At 41.1% G+C, this 26995-nt stretch overlaps 2 protein-coding genes across 4 annotated transcripts in view; one reads left to right on the top strand and one right to left on the bottom strand.

The window, feature by feature from the left end:
- The window catches only part of HSPE1 (heat shock protein family E (Hsp10) member 1), a 41304-nt gene extending 25343 nt beyond the window's left edge, over window positions 1-15961 (bottom strand). Inside the window, exons 1-4 of one of the 3 annotated variants that reach the window (XM_065930896.1) lie at window positions 15674-15948; window positions 14944-15108; window positions 13929-14018; window positions 13597-13849 (exon numbers count right to left, since the gene is read on the bottom strand). In XM_065930896.1, coding sequence (XP_065786968.1) covers window positions 13799-13849; window positions 13929-14018; window positions 14944-15108; window positions 15674-15676 — 309 coding nt within the window. In that variant the 5' untranslated portion in view covers window positions 15677-15948 and the 3' untranslated portion in view covers window positions 13597-13798. Of the gene's footprint in view, window positions 1-1903; window positions 2035-13596; window positions 13850-13928; window positions 14019-14943; window positions 15109-15673 lie in introns of those variants that run through there. The other 2 variants (XM_065930898.1, XM_065930895.1) reach the window with 2 other exon arrangements.
- Window positions 15962-16174: 213 nt separating this feature from the next.
- Window positions 16175-25396, top strand: HSPD1 (heat shock protein family D (Hsp60) member 1). Its single transcript, XM_065930894.1, has 12 exons — window positions 16175-16328; window positions 17346-17521; window positions 18461-18713; window positions 20021-20103; window positions 20891-20986; window positions 21384-21477; window positions 21676-21844; window positions 23264-23363; window positions 23890-24135; window positions 24257-24431; window positions 24717-24895; window positions 24985-25396. Exons 2-12 carry the CDS (start codon window positions 17348-17350, stop codon window positions 25135-25137), a joined length of 1722 nt encoding a protein of 573 aa, XP_065786966.1. The 5' UTR covers window positions 16175-16328; window positions 17346-17347; the 3' UTR covers window positions 25138-25396.
- The last annotated feature ends 1599 nt before the right edge of the window (window positions 25397-26995 follow it).

Genomic DNA, 26995 nt, shown 5'->3' on the forward strand with positions numbered 1-26995 from the left:
AATTGAGAATTAAATGTTTGCCTCATACCTAAAACACTTAAAAGAGGAGCCAAAAATCCAGCTTAATGAACATTCTCATCTAATTCAGTAAAACATTTACTGAAAAACAACTATGTGCCTATAACCCAGCCTAACCAATTTAAAAAAAAGTAGAAAGATACTCTATCTACTCTAATTCTAAATATATCATTTTAGAGTAGACCCATTTCACTGAAGGAAGTCAGAATGCTGCTTAAGTAGTCCTTTTTTAAAAATCCTAACCTTTTCTATTACATTTTATTTAACAACTTTGATCTATGACTATGTGGAAAAAAGCAAAGGAGCTTTCTATATGTGACTTACTCATAACACAGCAAATAGGTGTGTTACAATACTGAATTAAAATCTATGATTCTCAAACCTTTCAAAATTAAGAACTTTTGAATCAGTAGAAACGGATGATTCTTATGTGAGTACAAAAAAATTCACTTCTAAATACAAAAATATAAAAGTTGATCATTTAAAAGGATCAGAAATAATGTTTCCACAGAATAAGAATTAACAGCATCTGAGAAAAGATCATTTATAAAGAAAGAAATTTTGGAAACAGTAAAAAGCATAAATAATATACAAATTCCAAGTAGGATGACTATAAAACTGCCAATAAAACTGACACAATAAAACATGACTCTATCAAAACAAAACGTTTTCAAACTGAACTCTCTAAAATTCAGTATTAGAAGCAATTTATGAAAAAGAAAAGGTCACTAGTGAACTAAGTACGAATCGAATATGGAGACTGTAACCTTTAGCAAAAGCAGTCTAATTTCTGGGCTTCAGTTTCCTTATCTGTAACATGGATCTGGGAAGGTGCCTGGGTCTAAAAGTTCCCTTTGAAAGGACACCCCTTCCCAAATTCTGGCCAAGGCATTAAAAATCTATTTTCTAAAAAAAAAAAAAAAAAATCTATTCTCTGGCACAAGGTAGAAGAGTAGCTCCAAGATTGCATCTGGTCTCCAACCCTGCTCGCCACCCCACACATACACTTAACCTCTTTTTCTTTAAAATCACATTATAACATCTCTTCTGATTTTGGAGCATGTACCCAATTGCAAGCCATTTCACTTGGCAGGTTGATCAGATGAGGTCTAACTACCCTATTTGATTTTTTTTAAGAATGTGAAAAGCACTCCGTCTTTTGCAAATCCCAAGTTGGTCCTGACATAAGGACCAACTCACCCCAAGTACTGCCCTACTAAAAGTTGATAAAATTATAATCAGTTCCTTCCTTATGCTTCACACATAATAACAAAGAAATTCACAAGGAATGACATCTAGCAAGTCCCAGCCTGATGATGAAAACTTGCTGGACCAGAGAACTGCTAGAGCGAGAAGTGGTCAAAAGCAAACAGCAGGAGGAGGACGACTAAGTAAATTATCGACTCCCGGATCCGGCTAGACAAGCTGGATGTCAGGAGTCGGGCAGGTCACAAGCCAGATAGGAGCTGGAAGCCAGGACAAGGTAGGCTGTTTACACCCCTCCCACCCTAGAAGCCCCGGCCCTCACGGAACCTCAGGGGTCTCCACCTGGCCGGCCGCGCCCCTCAGCCACTGATCACTGGAGATCAGGCAAAAAGCGAGAACAAGCAGTCGCTGCTAACAGGCTTTCCAGCCCCGGTCTCGGCCGCCCCCACGCGCCCCTCACGCCCACCCTCCAGTCGGAACTCAGCAGGCCTCGCGGGCCGCCGCCGCCTCAGCCAAACCGAGGGGCTGAGGCTCCGGAAGAGCAGGCCGGGCACCAGTGCCCCCGCCAGTCCGCCGGTTGCCCCGGCCCGTCCTCCTCTCAGAGGTAACCACTTCAAAGTGCGACTCTGCTCGGCACCAAGAGCGCCCTCCCCCTCCACCAAAGGGGCAGAGATAGTACCTGAGCCTTGGTACCCGGCCTGTTCCGCCTCAGCACAGCCGTCCCCTCCGCCATGACCATAGTGCCAGAGTCTGGGTGGCTGGAGTCGGTACCCGGATGTAGGGGACGGCTGCCTGCGCGGGGGGCGGGGCGGAGCGGCGTCCCGACCCGGGCGCCGGGGAGGGGCGACAGCTGACGGCACAGCCGGAGCCCGCGCGGGGCAGGGTGGGAGGAACCGGACGAGTCCCCGAAAGGGCCGGCTGACGGAGGGAGGGGGTCGAGGGAAGGAACAGCCGACGACTCTCAGGCGGCGAAGTGGGTGGAGGGAGGGAGGGGGAGACCGGCTGCCAAGGGCTAGAGTAGCAAGGGGGATTCCGCCGGCCAGCGCAGACAGCCACCGTCCCCAAGTGGGAATGTGCAAATGCGGCGTAACGCGTCGCGCATCTCCTTGGGCTTCTGTTAGTTAACTGTAAGGACGGAGCTTGCACAATGGCGACCGTTTCAGTTGTCGGTTGTTCAAGCAAATACCTAGAGAAGCATAAGTCTGTCCCGAAATGTGCCTAGACGTGCAAAGTGAAAAACAGGTCAGCAGTCTTGGAAAATTACACAGACCCTGCATGAAATCGACCAATTTCAAATCAGACTTAGGTTTAGAGTGTAAAACGGTATTGCCGCCATCCGCTAACTTCAAAGCCAAGGATCTTTCAATGACAAGTTTGTGTAGATAAGAGACCCAGATGCCAATTATCCGGGGTAGAGGGGACATCAGGTATTGTGTGTTAAGCAGACAAAATTAGCTTGTATTTTTTTTGCAAGTCAGAAGCAGGAGGAGAACATGAATGCCCCTTCATTGACGGTGGGTGTTGTACATCCCAGAATTTCAGTTTTCCTTTGTTGCAAGTTCTAAGTTTTCTCTTAAGTCATGGAATCACAGACGTATTGGCAAACTTTGTTTGGTTCCTGCTTGGAAATCTTAAAATGTTTGATCTGGGATGAGGGAGGCCTTAGGTTATCAAATGGGAAGTCAGTTAAGTGAGTAAACAGTGCATATAGTAGGGTAATTTCCAAGAGAGAAAAGCATCAGATATCCCATCAAGTACACAGGTGTATTAAGAATGCTGAGACATGTAACAGTCTCCAAAGATAGAAGCCAGGAGTGGATGAGAAGGTGGTTAAAATGAGCGCAAAGCTGAATAACTGTCATGACTTGGAATTTCGTTCAGAAGCATTTAATATGGGAAGTCTGTTTGCCTTTAAATAAAGATTTCTTCTTTCTGGAAGATGTAGAGACTGGTAACTTTTCAAGAGAAAGGATAATTCCATCACTAACTTATAAGTGCATAAAATTTATTCATCCAACAAGTGTTTATTAAGCCCCACTGTGTGTTTAGCACTGAGGTAAAAGTATAAAAAGGCCCCATCCTTAAAGATAAGTTGATTAGAGTCTAGCAATGGAGACAGCCGTACAAATCACCAGTTCTCTTAATAAATACAGTGAGAATCTAAGGCAAGCAGCACCTAAATGTTGCCACCCTAAGAGAGATATGGGTGGATCTGTAGAGAGTAGATTCTTAGGTCTGTGGACAACCTAACCTCCCTTACTCCAAGGATTCAGTTATAATTTCCCAGATTGTGTTGTAGGCCCTGAGCTGTAAATATCAGTTATCTATAGTTGAAGGGGCTCATCTTAATGTTCTCTTAAGTCTGGAATTAGTAATACTTAAATACTGTTTCAATCCATCTGAAAAGAACAAAAGAAAAAGGGGGTAAGTAGGTGTTAAATTCAGGAACAAAATACATAATCATCTCTTTGAAAAGTCTAATTATGTTACATTGTGATGTCAATTCTGGCCTTGTTTACAGGAAGAACCTTGGTCTTTATGGTTGAAATGTTTCTAGCTCATAACCTTCACATTTTAATCTGACGTTTAATCTGTCAGTCTGCAGATTGGAAGTCTGCAGACCTCCAAACAACAATAATTCTATAACCACAATTAATTTAGGGAGTGGGGGGAAGAAGAAAAGAAAAGTGCATGATCAGTAATAACAGTAGCATGTAAAAATAGGTTACTTGAATATTTTGGTTAAAGAAGTAGCTTTTTTTAAAGGTAAGATAGACAAATGAAAAGAACTCTGGACTGAGATTCAAGAAATCTAAATTCTTTTCCTTGTTGACTGTAAGACTTTGAACAGTTTATCAAATAAAAGGGTGTGTGTGTGTATGTGTGTGTGTGTGTGTGTGTGTGGTAATGAAACCAGGTAATGAAACCTTCTGCCTCATAAGAGTATGATCTTTTGGAGGCTTCCCTGATGGTCCAGTGGTTAAGAATCCACCTTGCAATGCAGGGAACGTGGGTTTGATCCATGGTCTCGGAAGATCTCACATGCCATGGAGCAACCAAGCCCGTGGAACACAAATACTGAGCCTGTGCTCTAGATCACGTGAGCCAAAACTGCTGAAGCTCAGGCTCCCTGGAGCCTGTGCTTTGCAACAGGAGAAGCCACTGCAGTGAGAAGCTCGTGACTAGAAGCTCTCCGCACCTAGAGAAAGCTCGTCTGCAGCAATGAAGACCCAGGGCAGCAAAAATTAATTAATTTTAAAGACTCTCAAAAGTTTTAGAAGAAAATACTCCATAAGTCCAACAAATCATAAGTAATTTCAAAACCATCTATCCAATATGAAATCCACCTAGGGGAGTTTTAAAATTCAAGTAAAATAGTGAATGCCCATTGTGTTTAGGCACTGAGCAAGAGCTGAGAACCATGAATAAGATGTATAAGCTCCTTTCTTCAGAAAGTTTAAAAACGAATAGGAAAGGAGGATATGTAAATTACTATACTACAGACAAAATATCTTTGGTTGATGGCTGCCTATTTGTTATCCACACTCCTTGACATAAGCTCTTTGCAAAGAGACTTTCCTCTTGCTTGGTATCCATCTCTCCCAATTTGAGCAGGGAAAGGTAAACCCATCTTTAGCTGAGGGATAAATCCTTATTGGCCTAAGCCAATGGGTAAAGGGTGAGCATTTGACTCCATTTTAGCCTGATGGAGCACTTTAGGGAAAGGTTTTCTTGCTCTTGAGGAGACAGTAAAAGAGATTGTCCCTTTTTTGTGCCACTGAAGCTTGTCAAGTCTGGGGCTGCATCAACCGTCTTGACCTGAAGGAAGCCAGCCTAAGAGCAGAGCTGATGCACTCACGGGTGCATGAAGTACTTGAAATGTGTCATGAAGTAGCATTTATTGAGGGGATTTCATGGAGGCAGTTTCCTTCCAGGCCAAGCAAAACTTGAAGCAGCAGTGAAGTATGGAGATGTATGTTCACAGCTGAACAAAAAGTAGTTGTGTGTGTAGTTTTGTACATTTTTAGCATATTATCTGAAAATTAATTTCTCTTTATAAAAGTTGTTATAGACAAAATTTTTTGAATTTATAAAGTTCAAACAAGACAATTTTGACTACAAATGAGTGAGATACTCAGCTCCCACAGCACTTCATTTTTACCTCTAGAATATTTGACCAACTAGTGACTGTGGTAGCCAGTTGCCAAGCTGTCCCACAGTGACTATCATCTCCTCAGTGTGAGAGAGAACCGAATGAAGAACACCTTTGGTTCTCTCACACACTGAATAGGACGGACCTGTTTAATCAAAACAGGACACTGAAAACGATGTTGTGTGCCTCCTGGTGTTAGGCCGTAAGAGACACCGTGGCTTGGGCCTTGCTCTCTCAGCTCACCTCCCTCGGGTAAGCCAAGATGCTGCCATGTGTGAGGGTCCGCAAGTTGCCCACAAGGGATCCCCTGAAGCTCCCACCAAAACTAAGCACCAACTTGCCAGCAAGAATAACCATCTTGGAAGTATAACTTGCAGATCCCAGTCAAACCTTTGGCTGACAGTAGCCTCATAAAATTTGGTATAAGCAGATTCCAAATTTCTGATGTCCAGATACTGTGTGAGATATTGTTGTTTTAAGCCAGTAAGTTTGGGATGATTTATTAAGCAGCAATAGATAACTAATACAATAGTTCCAGAATCTTCAGGAAGGGAAGATATGAACAGGAGAGAGAAGTCACAACAGACAATTATCATTTCCTTTTTTCAATAGGGCACCTAATGTCTTTCATGAAGTTAGGGGCATTTTCTACCTTTATTTTCTAGATGACACCAGTCTCTAAAATTATGCTATTAATTTAGTTGTTTACTTCTGCCCATTTTAGTCACAAGAAACTCTGGAAAATTCTTAAAGAGATGGAAATACCAGACCACCTGACCTGCCTCTTGAGAAATCTCTATGCAGGTCAGGAAGCAACAGTTAGAACTGGACATGGAACAACAGACTGGCTCCAAATAGGAAAAGGAGTACATCAAGGCTGTATATTGTCACCCCGCTTATTTAATTTCTTTGCAGATTACATCATGAGAAACGCTGGGCTGGATGAAGCACAAGCTGGAATCAGGATTGCAGGGAAAAATATGAATAACCTCAGATATGCAGGTGACACCACGCTTATGGCAGAAAGTGAAGAAGAACTAAAGAGCCTCTTGATGAAAGTGAAAGAGGAGAGTGAATAGTTGGCTTAAAGCTCAGCATTCAGAAAACTAAAAAAAAAAAAATTCAGAAAACTACAAGCATGGCATCCGGTCCCATCACTTCAAGGCAATTAGATGGGGAAACAGTAGAAACAGTGACAGCCTTTATTTTGGGGGGCTCCAAAATCACTGCAGATGGTGACTACAGCCATGGAATTAAAAGATGCTTGCTCCTTGGAAGAAAAGCTATGACCAACCTAGGCAGCATATTAAAAAGCAGAGACATTACTTTGCCAAGAAAAGTCCGTCAAAGCTTTGTCTAGTCAAAGCTATGGTTTTTCCAGTAGTGATGTATGGATGTGACAGTTGGACTATAAAGAAAGCTGAGCGCAGAAGAATTGATGCTTTTGAACTCTGGTGTTAGAGAAGACTCTTCAGAGTCCCTTGGACTGCAAGGAGATCCAACTAGTCCATCCTAAAGGACATCAGTCCTGAATATTCATTAGAAGGACTGATGCCGAAGCTGAAACTCCAATACTTTTGCCACTTGATGTGAAGAAGTGACTCATTTGAAAAGACAGTGATGCTGGGAAAGGTTGAAGGCAGGAGGAGAAGGGGACAACAGAGAATGAGATGATTGGATGGCATCACTGACTCAATGGACATGAGTTTGAGTAAGCTCCGAGAGCTGGGGATGGACAGGGAAGCCTGGCGTGCTGCAGTCCATGGTGTGGCAAAGAGTTGGACATGACTGAGCGACTGAACTGAACTGAACTGATTTATTCATCCCTGTTCTCTAGTGCCTAAGATAGTGCCTGACACATGTTCAAAAAAATGAATGGGGAATTCCCTAGTGGTCCAGTGGCTTAGACTGCAGTCTCAATGCTGGGGGCCTGGGTTTGATCCCTGGTCAGGGAACTAGATCCTGTATGACACAACTAAAGAGCTTGCACTTGCAACTAAGACCCAGTACAGCCAAAAAAACTTCAAATTAAAAAAAAATTAAATTAATGACTTAAAAATACTATAATAAATTGGTCTTTTGAAATAAGTCAGATAAGTAAGTACCCACTGATTTTTTTATAAGTCAAACCTTTAGGCAAAATGAGACTGAAAAGTGGTTTTTAAGAGTTTGGCTAAATTTTAATGTCTTAAAGAACCAGGCTTAACTTGTAAGAAGAAAGAGGGTTTGGATCCATTCCTTATCTCTTATAACAGGAAAATCTCCAGATAAGATTGAAAAAATACAAAAACCCAAAACCATAAAAATACTTAAAGAAACTATGGAAGAACCTTCTACTGGAGACTTTTCAGAGTTTGAAATAATAACTAGAAGCTATCATGGAAAAATTTATTTATTCAGCTATACCAAAGTGACTTCCTGCAAATTCAAAGCATAAAAAAAAAAAAAAATCAAATTATTAACTGGAGGAAAAAACTTATCACAAAGAACCAATTTTCCTGAATGATAAGGATATCAAATCATAAAAAGCCAGTTACCCAGTAGGAAAGTGAGCAGCAGATATTAACAGTCAATAGGAATAGTCAGTTAACAGGAAAGAAAATAGAGATGGCTCTTAAACACGAGATCCTCGCCCTTATCCATAAAGATAAATTAAAATGAGTTGTTTGGAAAAATAAAAACTTCATAACATCCTATATTATTGAGAGTGGGAGGAAACCAGCGATTCATACATTGCTGGTAAGATTATTAATCGGTAGAACTTCTCTGAAGGGCACCTTGAAGATGCTTGTATGTGTGAGTGTGCATATATGATTAAGGTTCACATAACCGTTGACATGGGCTCCCCAGGCCGCTCAATAGTAAAGAATCTGCCTGCCAGTGCAGAAGAACAGGTTCAAGAACTGCATCAGGAAGATCCCCTGGAGAAGCGAATGGCAGCCCACCCCAGTATTCCTGCCTGGAAAACCCCACTGAACAGAGGGGCCTGGCGGGCTCTGTAGTTCATGGGGTTGCAAGAGAGTCAGATACAACCTAGCTACTAAGTAACAATGACCCTTTGACATAGCAATTTCATGCCCCACAGTTAATCTTAAAATCTATGGGAAATTTTATTTATTTCAGAAGCATTTTCTAGTAGCATAAGTTTAGAATTTAAGTATCAGTCAATAGGAAATGCTTAAATTTTGGTTCATCCATATAATGAACCATCATACAGCTATAAGGAGAATGAAACTTTTATATGTACTTTATAGATTAATTCCAAAGAAAATTGTTAATACAAAAAAAAAAATAAAAAGGTGCCAATTGGTGTATACAGAATATTTTACTTTTGAAAAGTATATATATATTTCATATGCACAAGATACATATGTATACACACACAAATACATATGTATACATAAAACACCCCTGACAGAAAGAATATAAACTGTAACACCAGTGCCTCCAGGGATGGAACCAGGTGGCTAGGGCACAGGGGTGGGAAGGACTCTTTTCATTGTACATCCTTTTGAATTTTTACCTACATACACATTGCATGTGTACATGGTCAGTCACTTCAGTCGTGTCTGACTCTTGTGACCCCTGGGCTGTAGCCCTCCAGGCTCCTCTGTCCATGAGATTATCTCAGCAAGAATACTGGAGTGGGTTGCCATTTTCTTCTCCAGGGGATCTCTCCCACCTAGGGATCAAACCCACGTCTCTTGCATTGGCAAGCAGATTCTTTACCACTGAGACACCTGGGAAGCCCACAAACACAATATCTAGTTTTAAATATTAATACAATTAAAGTTTAAGGGAAAAAAAATATCAGGCTTGACTCAAAATGTTAAGGAACATCTAGTGCCTTTTTTTTTTTAAGTTAATTCTTAAACCCAGAGAGGTTGAGATGATTTGTCAAATATCACGTAACTACTATTTTCTGGGCTCCAAAATCACCGCAGGTGGTGACTGCAGCCATGAAATTAAAAGACGCTTACTCCTTGGAAGGAAAGTTATGACCAACCTAGACAGCACATTAAAAAGCAGAGACATTACTTTGTCAACAAAGGTCCGTCTGGTCAAGGCTATGGTTTTCCCAGTGGTCATGTATGGATGTGAGAGTTGGACTATAGAGAAAGCTGAACGCCGAAGAATTGATGCTTTTGAACTGTGGTGTTGGAGAAGTCTCTTGAGAGTCCCTTGGACTGCAAGGAGATCCAACCAGTCCATCCTAAAGGAGATCAGTCCTGGGTGTTCATTGGAAGGACTGATGCTGAAGCTGAAACTCCAATCCTTTGACCACCTAATGCGAAGAGCTGACTCATTGGAAAAGACCCTGATGCTGGGAAAGATTGAGGGCAGGAGAAGGGGACGGACAGAGGATGAGATGGTTGGATGGCATCACTGACTCTGTCATCCATATCTCCATGTCATCAATGAACATGGGTTTGGGTAAACTCCAGGAGTTGGTGATGGACAGGGAGACCTGGCATGCTGCAGTTCATGGGGTTGCAAAGAGTTGGACATGACTGAGTGACTGAACTGACTATGTAAGCTACACAGGATCCAGCGCCTAGGTTTGATTGAGCTCTCTCATACAGACTGTTTAAGGGGTAAAAAAAAAAAAAAAAAAAGACATTTAAATAGACTTCATGTAAATAAAAAGTTCTAAAGTCCATTTTGGTGTGGGTGCAGGGAAAAGAGCTATTAACTTGCTGGATGATGCCTGACCTGGTATCATGCTGGAGAGCAATCTGGCAGCCCTTACCCAGAAGCTTAAAAATGCTCACAGCCAGGTAGGTGCACTGTTGGGAATACAGGGAGGAACTGCCCTATCAGGGACCAGACAAATACATAACTTTCTATTGAAAACACTGTGATGGGATAGAGAGATCAATGGATCAGACTGTAAAATCCAGGAATATGTTTATTTAAAAATTTAATGTATGATAAAGGTGACATCTCAAATTTGGGGGCAGGGGAGTGGTGGTGGTGAAGAGTGAGTAATCCCCAAAGTTAACCATTGGTTAACCCCCAACTCAAAGTTAACCATTGGTTTAAAAAAGTCAGACACATATACTGTACACTAAACGGATCAATGAATTAATTTAAAAAAAAAAATGTACTAGAAGAATGAGATTTAACTAGAAACAAAAACTGCACATCAAATTAGGAAACAAATGTGATAAATTCACACCCCTAAAACCTTATGATCCATGTTGGTGGTAAACCAGAATGGTGTGCCCAACTGTGGCAAACAGTTTGGAGGATCCTCAAAAAGTTGAAAATAGAACTACCATGGTTCTATTCAGAAACCCCACTTCTGAGTATTTTTCTAAAAAAACTGAAATCAGGATCTCAAAGAGATATATTAGCACTCTCATCTGAATTGTAGCACTGTTTACAATAGCCAAGCTGTGGAAGCCTCAATGTCCATCTATTGTATGAATGGAGAAAATGTGGTGTTGCATACAATGGAATTATTATTCAGCTTTAAATATTTGACAACATGGAATGAACCTTGAGGACAATAAGCTAAGTCAAATAAGCCAATCATAGGACAAAATGCTGTATTCCACATACATGAAGTATCTAAAATAGCTATAGAAGCAGAGAATAGAACAGTGGTTGCCAGGGACTAGGGGGAAGGGGAAATGGGGAGTTTTTAATCAATGGGCATAAAGTTTCATTTATTCAATATTATAATGTACACTTAAAAATCTGTTAAGAAGGTGTATTTCGTACTAAGTGTTCTCACTACAGTAAAAAAAATGAAAAAATACCTATTTTATAATGTTAATTTTAAAAAATAAGAACTTTCTGTAAAGCATAGTTTCTGGAGCAACAGAGGAAAAAAAAATCATAATCTTGATAATGGTAACAACTTCCACAGCAGAATAGCACCGTAGTAATTTTATTCTCAATTTTTCAAAAAATTTTTTGTGAGGAATAGTGAAATGCAGACTTTGAAGTCAGACAAGGCTGAGTTCAGATCCAACCTATGACTTAAAATTTATGTTACATTGAGCAAGTTCCTCTACCTATCTGCATCCTTCACCTGTGAGGCAAAGAACGTCAAACAGTATTGCTATGATTACACAGATAAGTAGGATTTTATGTTAAGTCACTAGAATAATGTCTGGCAAGAGCTCAAAAATGCTAAGGCCATCACTAAAATTCCAGTCAGAATTTTACCTATTTTACCTTTCTCCTTACTATTTTCCTGTTGAACAAGAAGTAATTGACAACATACCTCTCTAAAACACATGGGTACACATCCCCAATACCCAGATTTTTGGCCCAAATTTCTCATGCCAAAATTCTTTTCCCTATTAACTTTTAATATAATCTCACAATCTATAAAGTGATTCTTTAGCAGTTCTGCTAGACAAAGACAACTTCTCTAGCACAAAAAGAACCCTCCCATCCTTCTGATTTAGGTTATGGACAGAGCCCTGAAATCCTAAGATAGCAAGTAATTCCGAGAATGAGTAAGTTTTGCAAACTCATCTTAGATCTCAAAATGTACTTATTTCCTTGGGTCCTGGGAAAACAATCACGAATGGGAAAGTCATAGACCTTGGACTGGATTCCTATTACAGTTTACCAACCACATGGCCTTGAGTTGAGTTCTCTCATTGCTGAAACAAATCTGTGCTTACAGGGTTACAACATGCAGTGCACATTAGCTGTGCCTGGCACACAGTAGGAAACTGATGGCCCAGTTGGGTTCTGTAAAAATAATGCATTCCTTTTTTTAACCTAAATATGACAAAAAGCCTTATACAGCAAAATGTCACTAACATATAATGTAAATACACATACTATTTTATTGATGGGGATATTATCAAAAGTTGAGATTATTCCGTTAACACATAAAATTTAATCTAGACTTTTATTCCACAAGACAGATATGGAATACAACAACTTTTAAAAGACATTATCATAGGCTAGCTTATAAGCAACCAAAACTAGAGAACAAATTTGACTGCAAGGCAAAAATAGCTGAGAGGCAGACAAGATTAGGAGTTGGTAATCAACTCCAGTGTAGGATTGTTTGGGTTCAAATCTTAATTCTCCTGGCTCCTAAATCAAGTGATTGGTCCAGTTCTGTTTCCTATTTGTTAAAATCAATAAATTGTATACTAGATAACCTAATTGTCAGACATTTTTAGGTACTCCTTCCCTTCTCCAGTTATCTGAAATGTCTATCTAAAGTGCTTAGAATGGGCTGACAAATAGCAGAGGCCCTAACAGTTTAGACAGCATGTAAATATATGTAGACTGAAAGTGAAAGTCGCTCAGTGCGGACACTCTTTGCGACCCCATAGCCTATATACAGTCCATGGAATTCTCCAGGCCAGGATACTGGAGTGGGTAGCCTTTCCCTTCTCTAGGAAATGTTCCCAACCCAGGGACTGGCCCCAGGTCTCCTGCACTGCAGGCGGATTCTTTACCAGCTGAGCCACAAAGTGTCCTGTTATTACTTAACCCCCTTTGTGCCTCACCTTCCTTATATGCAACACCTGACTGATAGTACTTGATTCATATGTTCTTGAGAGATTAAGCCACGTGATATATGCCAAGTACCTACAACAGTAGCTAGGATCCAGGAAATGCTCAAGTGTCAGCTACACCGTCACTGGGTGCCTAGCCTGGAGGACACAGGGACGCAGCCAGTGTGAGCTATTACACCCTACCTTGCATTTCTTCCTAACTATGTAGGAGTGAAAATGTTCAAAGGTTTTCAAAATATAACTTAAGAAATAAGACATAATACTAGATTTGCCTAAGTGAAAAACTATACTTAAATGTTTGATATATATGAAGTCACAATGTTGCTACTTGTCTTCACCTTTAGAATGTTTAGTAAATATCCATGGCTTTGAATCAGCATCAACTATATACTTAATAAAATTAGCTTCAACATGAAGACTGAAAACCTCATTTTCCAGTTCTCTGCAGGTTACCTGTACGTGCCCCACATAAACCACGAACCCCAAAGCAAGTGTCAGTCGCTCAGTCGTGTCTCTCTCTTTGCGACCGCATGTACTGTAGTGTCAGGCTTTTCTGTCCATGGACTTTCCAGGCAAGAATACAGGCGTGGGTAGCCATTCCCTTCTCCAGGGGACCAACCAACCCAGGGATTGAACCTGGGTTCCCTGCACCGTAAGCAGATTCTTTACCATCTGAGCCACCAGGCAAGCCCAAAACCATCTTAAATCACTAAATAAAAATTAACCAGTGATTTATATGTTTTTATTTGGAAATGTTTATACCAGTACAGTGAAACTAAATTTTAAACACTGGATGTCATTAGCTTGGATATCCTTAGTTTATTATAAAAGAGAAACATGGAAATTATTTACATGATGAAAGATTTCAGAACTTCAGTGGAATGGGCAGCTTCACGTGATGCCATTTCAATAGTGACTTATTTCAGTCAACGTATTTCCCAAGAATGTCACCATCTCTAAATAAGAAATAATCCTGCAAACAGAGAAACCATTAGTTAAGAAAACTAATAGCAAATATTTAACCTATCCTTAATATTATGAAGTTTACACACCTTGTCGTCTAGAACTACTTTGGTGCCTCCATATTCTGGGAGAAGAACTTTATCTCCAACTTTCACACTAACTGGCTGAATCTCTCCACCCTTAAGAAAATAAGGATGTTTATTAGTAAAGATGTTTAGTTAATCACACCAAATATTTACGCTTTTATTATTAATCAACTGTGCACATTGGAATCAGATGTTTAAAAAGGGTTTTGGCGGTCAGGTGATATAATTTATACAGTCATAATTCTTCACTCAAAAATATCACTGCAGAGTTACACTTTGAAATAAGGCACACACACACAGAGGCTTCAACTAAAACCTGATTTCAGTTTAAAGGGTCAAAGAATTATACTGGGAAAACTAACTTTAAGCTTTTCAATCGTTAAATATTAACATACTTGAAGTAATATGTTACTTCACAACCAAGTGAGGTAAACCAGTTTTTAAAACCATATGTACAATGGTCATGTTTAACTTCTTTCAACACGTAAAAACTTAATTTTCTGACTTTGGAACATATACTTCATTTACTTTTGCAATTCAATTTCTGTTCCTCCAAAGCAGATTTAGGGAGAGGGACTGAAGTAGAGTGCCCCAAATCTTCCTATTCCTAACTCCAGGATAGCCCCTTGCTAGAACTTTATTAGAGGGACCTGGAACAATGCAATGAACACATATGACCCCAGGGCATTTATGCAATATTCCAGTTGACACTCAGTTGGAGAGTAACTGGAAGGCCAGGTCTTACATGCAAGACAGAAAGTGATTAGGATTAAAAGATTAGGGCAATTTCAGTGTGTTAGAGGTCAGACTATGAGTTCAAATTTATATCTACTGGTTTTAATGCCGTGGAACTCTCCCTCCATCATATACAACAAGGGATTTTTTTTCCAATCATTTTTGCTGAAAGCATATTAGTTATGAACCCACTGGGGAATAATCTTTTAAATAACCAAGGATCCCTCCCCTCCCCACCCTCGCATTTCACATTAAAATGAGTTCCACTTCAGTCCGCATTTACCTTTCCTTTAGAGCCTGATCCAACAGCTACCACCGTTGCTTGCAATACTTTTCCTTGTGATTTTTCTGGAAGCATAATGCCTCCTTTGGTTACAGTTTCGGCTGCACTTCTTTCAACTAATACTCGGTCAAAGAGAGGAAGAAACTTTCTGAATGCCTGTCCTGCCTTTAGAGAGAAAAACGTTAGATTTGAAACACAATATATTCTAAACAGGCCACGTGTGGCTTTCAAAGATAACGCCAATGTTCAGATTTTCCATTCAAAGCAAACACTTCTGAACGTTCAGTTCTAAATTCCGCGTTTCATTTCCCACTCCCTGTGAGTGTTAGGGGTCTGTTGTTGCTCCTCAGGTCAGCAGGCAGACGAGCTTCAAGGACAAGCTTAGTTTCTTCCAAGGTCAATCCTTCCAAGGATTTTCTGTAAATTGTCATTAAATACTGAAGTCCTCTGCCTGTGGCCACGCTTTTTTCAAGACCATTACACACCCACCAGGGTCCCGCAGGAGGCGTGCGTCGGGATTCCCGCCCCCTGACCCACGCGCGCCTCACACGCGCGTGCAGAAAGCCCTACTCGGAGGAAAGGGTCCGCGGGGTCTCGCCTCTCCAGGGTTCGGGCGGGCGCGGGTCTCTGACCTCTACTCCTCCCGCGAGGCCCAAAGGGAATCGCCCGGGCTCGCCATGAGCCCCAGGCCAACCCGGGTCCGCCGGCCTTCAGCCCACGCGGGACTCACCATGACTCCGGCTGCCGCAGTTCGCACTCCGCACTCACGCAGCAGGCGAAAGGAGAGACCTACTGTCGGACCCTCCGGACACGTGAACGCCAGAAAAAGCTGCCCACCGCGCAGGCGCGCTCGCTCCCGCCCAGCCCCTCCCCGCGAAAGGGGGCTGGCCGCACCAGTGCGCGCCCCTATTCGTTTCCTGGGCTCTGCGCAGGCCACTGACGCGCGGACCCGGAGGCGGAAGAAAAGAGCAGCTCTTTCTAGGCTTTTCTAGGCGGCCAGCATAGGTGAAAGTACTAACCCTTTGCCCCCCCTCCCGGAAATGACGCATTTGACCCTTGACCCACATAGAGCCAGGCTCTTTCCGGAACGTTCTGGAACGGCGCGCAGCCCGGGAACTAGCCTAAGCGGGCCAGAGAGGGCTGAACCCGCTGGCCTGGCCCGGCGCGGGTAGGGAGGGGCGGGACTGGCGCGCGGAGCGTGCAGATTGCAGGGCCCAGGCGGCCGGGAAGGGGGTGGGCACCGCCCGCAGGCGCGCTGCAGAGGGGCGGGGGGAGCGGCGGAGGGAGGGGACGCGGGCTCATTGCCGTGCGCGCCCTGCTCTCTGTCCCTCACTCGCCGCCGACGGCCCGTCTTGTCGCCCGCACGTCGCGCTGCTGCCCCGCAGGTACGCGGCCGCTCTGCGCCGCCTCACCCGTGCGTTTCGGATCCTGGAGCCGTCCTTCACTCTGCGCCGAGCCGGTCTGCGGGCGAGAGCCAGAGATTCCCCGGGCGCCGCAGGCCCGGGCCCGCTAAGCCAGGCCTCGTGGGTGCACGCGGGGGCCCGTCACGTGCGGCGTGGATCGCTCGCCCAGCCGGGCACAGCAGGGAGGGCTTGCCCACGAGTGTGCGCGGAGTCGGGCGAGTGTATTCACATCGATTCTCCGGTGAAAGGCGCTTGTGCTTGTGGTCGAGTGGAGGGTGCCAGGGAGGGTGGTCGCAGCGCGTGGGGACGGCTTTTGGCCCGGCGGACTGCTGGGGTACGGCATCTCCACCTTTGACCTTGCTTGGCTGTCCTCATGGAAAGACACGTGGGGCCGCTGGGAGTGGGCCCGGCCGCCGCCCCCGGCATCGTGGCCTTGCCCGCTGCTCTGATACTGTAGCCCCGAGTGGATACATGAAGACACATTTTAGTAAGCAGATTTTTGCAGCGTCAGGAGTATTTTCTTTCTCTTGGTCACTTGGGTTTATAACTTGCCCTTTTTCTGTAGACTTGGTTTTCCAGGGGACATTTGCAGCTGATTTGCTCTGAAGGCCATTTTAGCGGTGAAATATTAACTCGTTTTTAGCGTAGGTAGGGATGGACTCCGGGAGTTGGTGATGGACAGGGAGGCCTGGCGTGCGGCTGTTCATGGGGTCGCAAAGAGTCGGATACGACTGACCGACTGAACTGAATAGCTGTGGGGAAGAAGAAGAGCGTGCATTTTTGCTGTAGGTCAGGCATGGGGTGACCTCTTAAAGCTTGCACTAGTAGCCGGTGTTGTGGGGGCGGTGGGTGGCGGGTTCCGAGGCCCAGGTATCGTGAATGCCAGACGTCAGCGCAGCTCACTTCTAATATTTCTCGTTCTGTTGCGTGTCATATTTGTGTTGTAACCCTACGGGTAGTGGTAGTGTTATCCTGATGATCTGTCTGTTTCTCTTTCAGAAATGCTTCGTTTACCCGCAGTCCTTCGCCGGATGAGGCCAGTGTCCAGGGCACTGGCTCCTCATCTCACTCGGGCTTATGCCAAAGATGTAAAATTCGGTGCAGATGCTCGAGCCTTAATGCTTCAAGGTGTAGACCTTTTAGCCGATGCTGTAGCCGTTACTATGGGGCCAAAGGTATTCTTATTTTGTTTTAATCTATAGTATTGTTAAGGAATAACATGCCAAGCTATTAAACAGTTCTTAGGTATTCATAAACTGCTTGTGCCAAATTTGTGAAACGATTTTGTACGAAGTGTGATGTAATCTAGTGGTAACTCCTAGTTTAAGGTGGATTATTCAACTCAAGGTAGAATTAATCTCCCTTGCCTGCTTGAGTTAAATTTTGGATCCTTTCCCAGTAGCTAGTACTAGGCATAGGTGGAAGAATGTAACATCCACAGTATCTTAAGTATGAGCTTTTAAGTCTCATTTAACTAAGAGATTGGTGAATTAGTAACAAGTAAATTGAGGAGACCTCTTCATGGGTCCTACTCGGTGGAGTGATGCTTCCGTTCAGGCTGAAGACAGTACAATTATCAGAGTAATCCAACTGAATAAAGCAATGGCATTTGCATGCCTCACCAGAAGCAGCTTTGGTTCAAGCCGCCAGTACTGTTTGCATCATATTTTAAGATGTAATGTTTAACAAGTCAGGAAGGCTGCACTGTTCTTGTCTTGCTGTTGGTATTTTAGGAACTCAATTTTAAAACAAGTTCAAAAGTAAGTCTTCATATTATTATTATAGCAGGCACTGGACAAAACTTAAATATGAATTATGTGGAGATTCCTGGAATTTCATTATAATCTCCCAAATTAGTGTTGGTTAAGTCTCTAGAAATTTTATCTCTTATAACATCTCATCCAAGGCTATGCACTTGGCAGTAAAGAAGTCATTTTGTCTGTAAGAACACTGATGAAATTGCCCTTGAGATTCATGCAGCACATCTGATAAAAATGATCAGATGTTGCATTGAGGCTTTAAAATAATTGCCTATTCTGAAAAATGCTGTTTATTTTAAGCTAAATAGTACTTAGCGTGTGAATCTGTGGCATTTTTTTCCTTTACAATTATAGGGAAGGACAGTGATTATTGAACAGAGTTGGGGAAGTCCCAAAGTGACAAAAGATGGTGTGACTGTTGCAAAGTCTATTGATTTAAAAGATAAATATAAAAATATTGGCGCTAAACTTGTTCAAGATGTTGCCAATAACACAAATGAAGAGGCCGGGGATGGCACCACTACCGCTACTGTACTGGCCCGCTCTATCGCCAAGGAAGGCTTCGAGAAGATTAGCAAAGGTGCTAACCCCGTGGAGATCAGGAGAGGTAGGAGTGTCTCTACTGTCTCCCCAGTGTTTTGAACTGTGTCAGGTTATCTGTTAAATTATATCAGAAAATTAACTCTTTCTTGTTTCTCCTATTGCCTAAAAATTTTTTTTAATCTTTTTTTAAAAAAATGCCTAAGTAGTGGTTGAATTCCTGCCCACGGGATGGGCATTGTGCTCGGTGGCAAGGCGGGAACTGTGACCAAGATGCTTGGGCCCTGTGTCCAGTTATCCGTCCCTGTGTGGTTGTCCCCGGCTCACTTCTCCCCAACACCAAGGTTACTGTAAGCTGCAGCACATACTGTGTATTTTTAAAGCAGTAAGTGCAAGAAAACGTCACCTAGGGTATCAGAAGGGGTTTTTATTTTCTATAAAGCAGTTTCTTCTTAACAGCACATGTTATGTTATGGGTCTGAATTTTGTTTATTATTGCTTGTTTGGGGGAGTTAGGCCACAATTTAAAGATCTCCTGTGTGTTTCTGGGGTGTATTACCATCCACACATAGGAGATGTAAACTAGGAGGCACGTGAGAGTAAAGGGAGATACTAGGAATAATTTGTGAAAACTGACTTGTTAGGCATCCCAAAAATGGGATGAGGTATCATCTCATCTATTTCAGTGTTTGAGATCCAAATGAATGTGTTGCATTAAAAGCAGTTTGGCACGTATGAATTGAGGTTATTAAGGGTTACTTCCCAAAGAAAGTCACTCTGACTACAAATCGCTCTGTTATTTTTGTGAAGTAATATTTTTCAAAATGAGGAAAGAGCTAGCACTGGTTGGTCTCAGTTGAAAAGACTATGCTCTCATAAATAAATCCATATTGTGGTGATGTTGAATGTTAAAGGTGGCTGTTCATAAATTACATATTAAATGAGGAAATTTCAGCCAGTTAAAAACTTGAAGGGGTATAGCCACAAGAAAGTCCTTATCCTTGACAGTTATACTTGTTGAAAATAAGGGACTGTAATCCATTTTGGTCCTTTATCTCCTTCAGTGGAGGGGAAATGTGCTAGATGACCCTGTAAGGAATGATTGAATTGGGAAAGATTTACATAGAATGAGTTAAATGGTGAGATTCTTGAAAGTGTACACTTTTTTTTTTAATGCAGTTTTTAAAAATAATTTTGGCATTGTGGTGCTTGATTTATGAAAGTTTGTGTTTCAGTGCATGCCATCCAGCTGGGTGGTTAGGAGGCGTCCTGGTACAGAAGCACTGAGGCATTGAAACACTTAGCATGAATCAGAACTTTAGTAGGCATGGCGCCACGGGAGAATAAGCATTGTAATACGTGTTCTTGAACCAGGTGTGATGTTAGCTGTTGATGCTGTAATTGCTGAACTGAAGAAGCAGTCTAAACCTGTGACAACCCCCGAAGAGATTGCTCAGGTATGGATTTTTAAAGTAACATGATTTTATCCTATAATTACACAACAGTGTCAGAATAACAATATTACCCAATCACCAACATTCAAAGCATTTTTCTTTTTTTTTTTTTTCCAAAGCATTTTTCTTACTGCTAGAGATTTGAAAAATTCCCCCACCAGGGATTAAACCTGTGCTCTCTGCAGTGGAACATGGTGTCTTAACCCCCGGACCGCCAGGAAGTCCCCATAATTTGAGTCTTATTGAGTTGTCGTTTTAGTTCTGCATGACTATGTAAAAACTCATTTGTGTGGAAAATATTATTTGGTCATTTATCAAAGATGAATAATTTCATTTTCTAATATTGCCACATTTGCTAGGGGAAAAAAGGGCACCGGGTCATCAGCCTCTTTCTTTCTTTTTTTGCCACCCTGCCTGGCTTGTGGGATCCTAGTTCCCCAACCAGGGATGGAACCTGGGCCCCTGCAGTGAAAGCGCCAAGTCCTAACCACTGGACCACAAGGGAATTCCCTCTTTTTTGTTTTTGTTAAAAAGAGTAATTGTGTGTTTATTTCATTTCTTTCAAAAATAATGTATAAAATAATCAAATTTTTTAAAAATTGCAGTGGGACCAGTTGTTCATTAGAATTATACTTTAAAATCCCCTCTGCCTGTCTCACCACCACCATCACCCTGCCTCTAGCATCCCACCAAGGATATATCAATTGGGAAGTTAATGAGAAAAGGGAGGGGAGTTGATTGAGGAAGATAGCCTTACCTTTAATTTGAAATAGTAGTTTGATTATTTCAGGTTGCTACAATTTCTGCAAATGGAGACAAAGAAATTGGCAACATCATTTCTGACGCCATGAAAAAAGTTGGAAGAAAGGGTGTTATCACAGTAAAGGTATGTTTGTTTTTAATGATAGATGGAAACAGATGTCTGATGATCTGAGTTTTATAAGTACACAAATTTGATCTACATATGTTTCCAAAAGTGTGTTCTGTTTCATTCCTTCACATGTAACACTGGCACCTGTACAGAATGATGTGCTTATTGTGTTTGTGTGAATTATTAACCTGTGCCTTTGGTCGTAAATTCATCCTGATTTAGATGGTATTGGCTTCTGGCTGTAAAAAATTAGTTCAGGTACATATTCTTGCAAAAGTGGAGTTGGATGCCCTGGGATACTTGCATACTTCTGTCTGAATTCCTTATGAGAAGTGGGGACTACTTATTAATTGGTTTGAAACTAGCCTTTGTGTAATGAAATTCACATAACAAATTCTTTGACTTTTCTTAGGATGGAAAAACACTGAATGATGAGTTAGAAATTATTGAAGGCATGAAGTTTGATAGAGGATATATTTCTCCATACTTTATTAATACATCAAAAGGTAAGAGCAAATGGGTAACTGAATATTTTTTTAAGCGTAATTTAATATGTGACACCCTAAGGGCATTTGTCAGTGTCATACCTCAAAAGTAAATTCATGTGTTCCAAACGTGTGTGTATATGAGAAAGAAAACCGTGAACTGCAGTCATTTTCAGCAGAACAGCCTCAAGTTGGTGAGAAATGTTCTTTGCTTTTCAGGTCAGAAATGTGAATTCCAAGATGCATATGTTCTATTGAGTGAAAAGAAGATTTCTAGTGTCCAGTCCATTGTTCCTGCTCTTGAAATTGCCAATGCTCACCGGAAGCCCTTGGTCATAATTGCTGAAGATGTGGATGGAGAAGCTCTAAGTACCCTTGTTTTGAATAGGTAATAGGCAGTGATATTTGGTTTACATATCTGGATGAAAGGCAATTATTTGTATTGGTGTTTGAAATCTCCTTTATACATTCTCCTTGAACCACTTGTGTTTATATAATACCGGTGGGTGTCGTGAACCTTTAGTCCAGTTATGATTTTGTCTTTTTTGAATAGGGTCCCTGAGTCCTTAATGTTTTGTGTACCTTTTTATGAGATAGTCTAAGTATTTAGTTGTTTTGAAGATAAATGGCTGAGTTTTTCTTTTTGTATTTTTTACAAAAAAGATTTGTGGAAAAGATATATTCACAATTACAGTTTTTCATGAAAAGAGGTAAACAACTGCCATTCTAAGTGTATCTGGCAGTTGGCATTTTACATAATCTTCTAAAGGAAAAATTTTGTTAATGAATAGTCTAAAATAGAGAAATTGGTACTCCGGTTGGGGTCTATTAAGTTTTTAGATCTATAATCTATTTCATTTTACTTTAAGACAAGAATGTTAATGCTGTAGACAGACTCTTAAGGGGAGGTTTCGGTGTTGTGGTTTTTTTGACGCCTGTGGAATCTTAGTTCCTTGATCAGGGAGGGCATTTTTAAAGCACATGTTCTTCCTACTCCTATAGCTGGGGTGTATCAGAAATGAGATTCTCCAATTTTTATTATAATGGAAATGCACAAATGAAATTATCAGGTATATATTACCGAATTGCATATTTTGACCTGACCTAAATGAGTTTACTTATCCTGTAATGTTTATAGCCTGGATATGCTTTTGGGGTTATGAAAAACCCTAGAGATAGTGGGATGTGAAGCAGAAATAGAAAAACAACAGGCCTGAAAAGTTCTGATTGAGCCATTTTGCTGTAAAGTTGGATCTCCAGTTTACTTGGCATATTATCAGAGCGTAACCTTCTTATTTTTATTTGGCTCCTTAATAAAACCAGATCTGTCTTAAAGTTTATATATTGCTTCCATTTCAATCTGGCTTCAAACGAGCATTTTAAAAATTATATATTCTAAATATTCATTACCTGATTAAAATGAAGGTAAGCTTAATGATATCAGCAGTATTTATGTTTACAAAGGAATTGGATTAAAAACAATTGCTTGCTCAGAATATAGCAGTAATACATAATAACTATAAATGGAGCTCGTAACTTTAAAATTTGTCATGTGTCAATCGCCTGAAATATATAGTATTGTAAATCAACTGTCCCTCACTAAAAAAGAAAACCTGCTCAAACTGACTTTAAAAGCAACTTAATCTAATACTAAATGGTTAAGGGTAAATGTTCATTAGATGATTCCCAAATTTAACATATAGTAATTCTGATTTTCACAGTCTATAAAAGTTATCACTGTTTAATTTACATGTAAGTAGACTGGCATTATTATAAAATTTAAATCTTATTAATAACTTCTTAACAGGCTAAAAGTTGGTCTTCAAGTTGTGGCAGTCAAAGCTCCGGGTTTTGGTGACAATAGAAAGAACCAGCTTAAAGACATGGCTATTGCTACTGGTGGTGCAGTAAGTAAAATAGATGTGATTTTGGTTTATTGAATGTTATTTATACATCCAGGTCTGAAATTTATAGGTAGAATTCACGTTTTCACAAATCTGTGTTTCTGTTAGAGTTTGGGTCAAACAGCACTAAGGTCCCTTTAATTTACCATGAGTCTTGCCCAAGAGTGGTCTTGTTTTCAGGAGTGTATTAAAATAGATAAAGGCAGGATTTACGAGTTTAGGCCTAGGGTCTAGTCTTGATTTCACCAAAACTATGTCCTTAGATGAGTTTTCTGAGCTCACTTGTTTCTCAAAGCTTAGTACTAATTGAGGGTTAAGTGGGAAGTTGGAAATGTAAAGAAAGACTGTGCAAGTTTTGTTTGGTCTAGCTATAGTCTTGAAATTTCAGATTTCAAGGAAACAGTATTACAAGATGCTTTTCTTATCAAAACACTTGTAGGATATGCTAATGATCTTGGTATGATGAAAAATGCCTGTAATCTGTTCTTTTTATTTTGTAGTTTGCTCATTTTAAAAAATGTTTTCATAGGTATTTGGAGAAGAAGGACTAAATCTAAATCTTGAAGATGTTCAGCCTCATGACCTAGGGAAAGTTGGGGAGGTCATTGTGACCAAAGACGATGCCATGCTCTTGAAAGGAAAAGGAGACAAGGCTCAGATTGAGAAGCGCATCCAAGAGATCATTGAGCAGTTAGACGTCACAACTAGCGAATATGAAAAGGAAAAACTGAATGAACGTCTGGCAAAACTCTCAGATGGTGTTGCTGTGTTGAAGGTAAGATTCATTGTTGTAAATAAGCTGCTTGGGTTCTGAGCCCAAGTAAACTAGGACTCTTGGGATTTAGCATCTTGAGTAGGAGAAGCCGTACTAACTGGAGTTCTTTTTTGATTTTTAGGTTGGTGGGACAAGTGATGTTGAAGTGAATGAAAAGAAAGACAGAGTTACAGATGCCCTTAATGCCACCCGAGCTGCTGTTGAAGAAGGCATTGTTCTGGGAGGGGGCTGTGCCCTGCTTCGGTGCATTCCAGCCTTGGAGTCAATAACTCCAGCTAATGAAGATCAAAAAACAGGTAAAAAGTTGCCTTAGAAATGAGTATACTTGCAACTTGATTTTAGTCTTTCTGTTGTTAGAGTTGTATTGTTGCTGCCCACTAGATAGAACAAGAAGTCACAAAGCAGTTTCCAGAATAACAGAAGTAGAATAACACTGTTGTCAAGAGATCTTTCAGGCAGAATCACTTGACCTGTGGTGTTCTCCCAGTTGGAATTATCTGTCATCATTCTCACAAGTAGAACTGTGCTGTAATACTTAAAAAGGAAAGAACTCAATTTGCTAAAATATATTTTCTTTATAGGTATAGAAATAATTAAAAAAACACTAAAAATTCCTGCAATGACTATTGCTAAGAATGCAGGTGTTGAAGGATCATTGATAGTTGAGAAAATTATGCAGAGTTCTTCAGAAGTTGGTTATGATGCTATGCTTGGAGATTTTGTGAACATGGTGGAAAAAGGAATCATTGATCCAACTAAGGTAAATAGTTGACCACTGTCTCAAAATGCTGTCTTCTTTTTTTTTTTAAACTAAGGAAAAGTAACATTTTATGAAAACTTTTTCCCTAGGTTGTAAGAACTGCATTACTAGATGCTGCTGGAGTGGCCTCTCTCTTAACAACAGCAGAAGTTGTAGTCACAGAAATTCCTAAAGAAGAGAAGGATCCTGGAATGGGTGGCATGGGTGGAATGGGAGGTGGTATGGGAGGTGGCATGTTCTAATTCCTAGAATAGTGCTTTGCCATTATCAATGAACTGTGAGAGGAAGCTCAAGGCAGTGTTCCTTACCAATAATTTCAGGAAAGGTCAGTTGAAGGAGATGACTGAAGAAAAGGCTGGCTGATGTTTAAGAAAATAACTATAACCATCAGTTACTGGTTTCAGTTGACAATATAGAATGGTTTACTGCTGTCATTGTCCATGCCTACAGATAATTTATTTTGTATTTTTAAATAAAGACATTTGTACATTCCTGATAAATGAGCTTACAAGCCATGTACCAATGTACTGCTTTCAACTTAAATCACTGAGGCATTTTTACTACTATTCTGTTAAAATCAGGATTTTAGTGCTTGCTGTCACCAGATGAGAAGTTAAGAAGCAGCCTTTCTGTGGAGAGTAAGAACAATTGTGTACAGAGTAGAGAAATATCCAATTATGTGACAACCTTTGTGTAATAAAAATTGTTTAAAGTTAACTGTGTTAGCTTTCTGTGATCTAGTGAATGTGAGGGATGAAAGCCAGTTGAAGAGGGGAGGGGTAAGGTTTGACCCCAGTCTATAAAATGTTTCCTACCTGTCGTTTCGTACATTTCTGTTTCTCTTTGCTGCAGACTGGATTCAGTTCACTTCAGTCGCTCAGTCGTGTCCGACTCTTTGTGACCCCATGAACTGCAGCACACCAGGCCTCCCTGTCCAACACCAACCCTGGAGTTTACCCAAACTCATGTCCATTGAGTTGGTGATGCCATCTAACCATCTCCCCTTCTCCTGCCCTCAATCTTTCCCAGCATCAGGGTCTTTTTCAAATGAGTCAGCTCTTCGCATCAGGTGGCCAAAAGTACTGGAGTTTCTGCTTCAACATCAGTCCTTCCAATGAACACCCAGGACTGATCTCCTTTAGGATGGACTGGTTGGATCTCCTTGCAGTCCAAGGGACTCAAGAGTCTTCTCTAACACCATAGTTCAAAAGCATCAATTCTTCGACGCTTAGCTTTCTTTGTACTCCAAGTGTCACATCCATGCATGACCACTGGAAAAACCATAGTCTTGACTAGACGGACCTTTGTTGACAAAGTAATGTCTCTGCTTTTTAATGTGCTGTCTAGGTTGGTCGTAACTTCCAAGGAGTAAGCGTCTTTTAATTCCATGGCTGCAATCACCATTTGCAGTGATTTTGGAGCCCAGAAAAATAAAGTCAGCCACTATTTCCACTGTTTACCTGTCTAATTGCCATGAAGTGATGGGACTGGATGCCATGATCTTAGTTTTCTGAATGTTGAGCTTTAAGCCGACTTTTTCACTCTCCTCTTTCACTTTCATCAAGAGACTCTTTAGTTCTTCTTTGCTTACCGCCATAAGGGTGGTGTCATCTGCATATCTGAGGTTACTGATATTTCTCCCGGCAATTTTGATTCCAGCTTGTGCTCCATCCAGTCCAGCATTTCTCATGATGTACTCTGCATATAAGTTAAATAAGCAGGGTGATAGTATACATCCTTGACGTACTTCTTTTCCTATTTGGAACCAGTCTGTTGTTGTCCAGTTCTGACTGTTGCTTCCCTTTGCTGCAGGCTGGATTATATTATCACATTGGTGGTTTAGTCACTAAGTTGTGTCTGACTCTTGCAACTTCATGGACCGTAGCCTTCCAGAGTCCTGTCCATGGGTTTTCTCAGGCAAGAATACTGGAGTGGGTTGCCATTTTCTTCTCCAGGGGATCTTCCTGACCCAGGGATCAAACCTGCATCTCCTGCAGTGACAGGCAGATTCATTACCACTGAGCTACCTGGGAAGTCCTACATTATTATTAAAAGGGGACAACTCTGAATTTTGTGTGTGTTGAGGTTTGCCCATAAAAA

The sequence above is a fragment of the Muntiacus reevesi genome, chromosome 3 (genome assembly GCF_963930625.1).
Source record: "Muntiacus reevesi chromosome 3, mMunRee1.1, whole genome shotgun sequence".
Classification (NCBI taxonomy): Eukaryota; Metazoa; Chordata; class Mammalia; order Artiodactyla; family Cervidae; genus Muntiacus; species Muntiacus reevesi.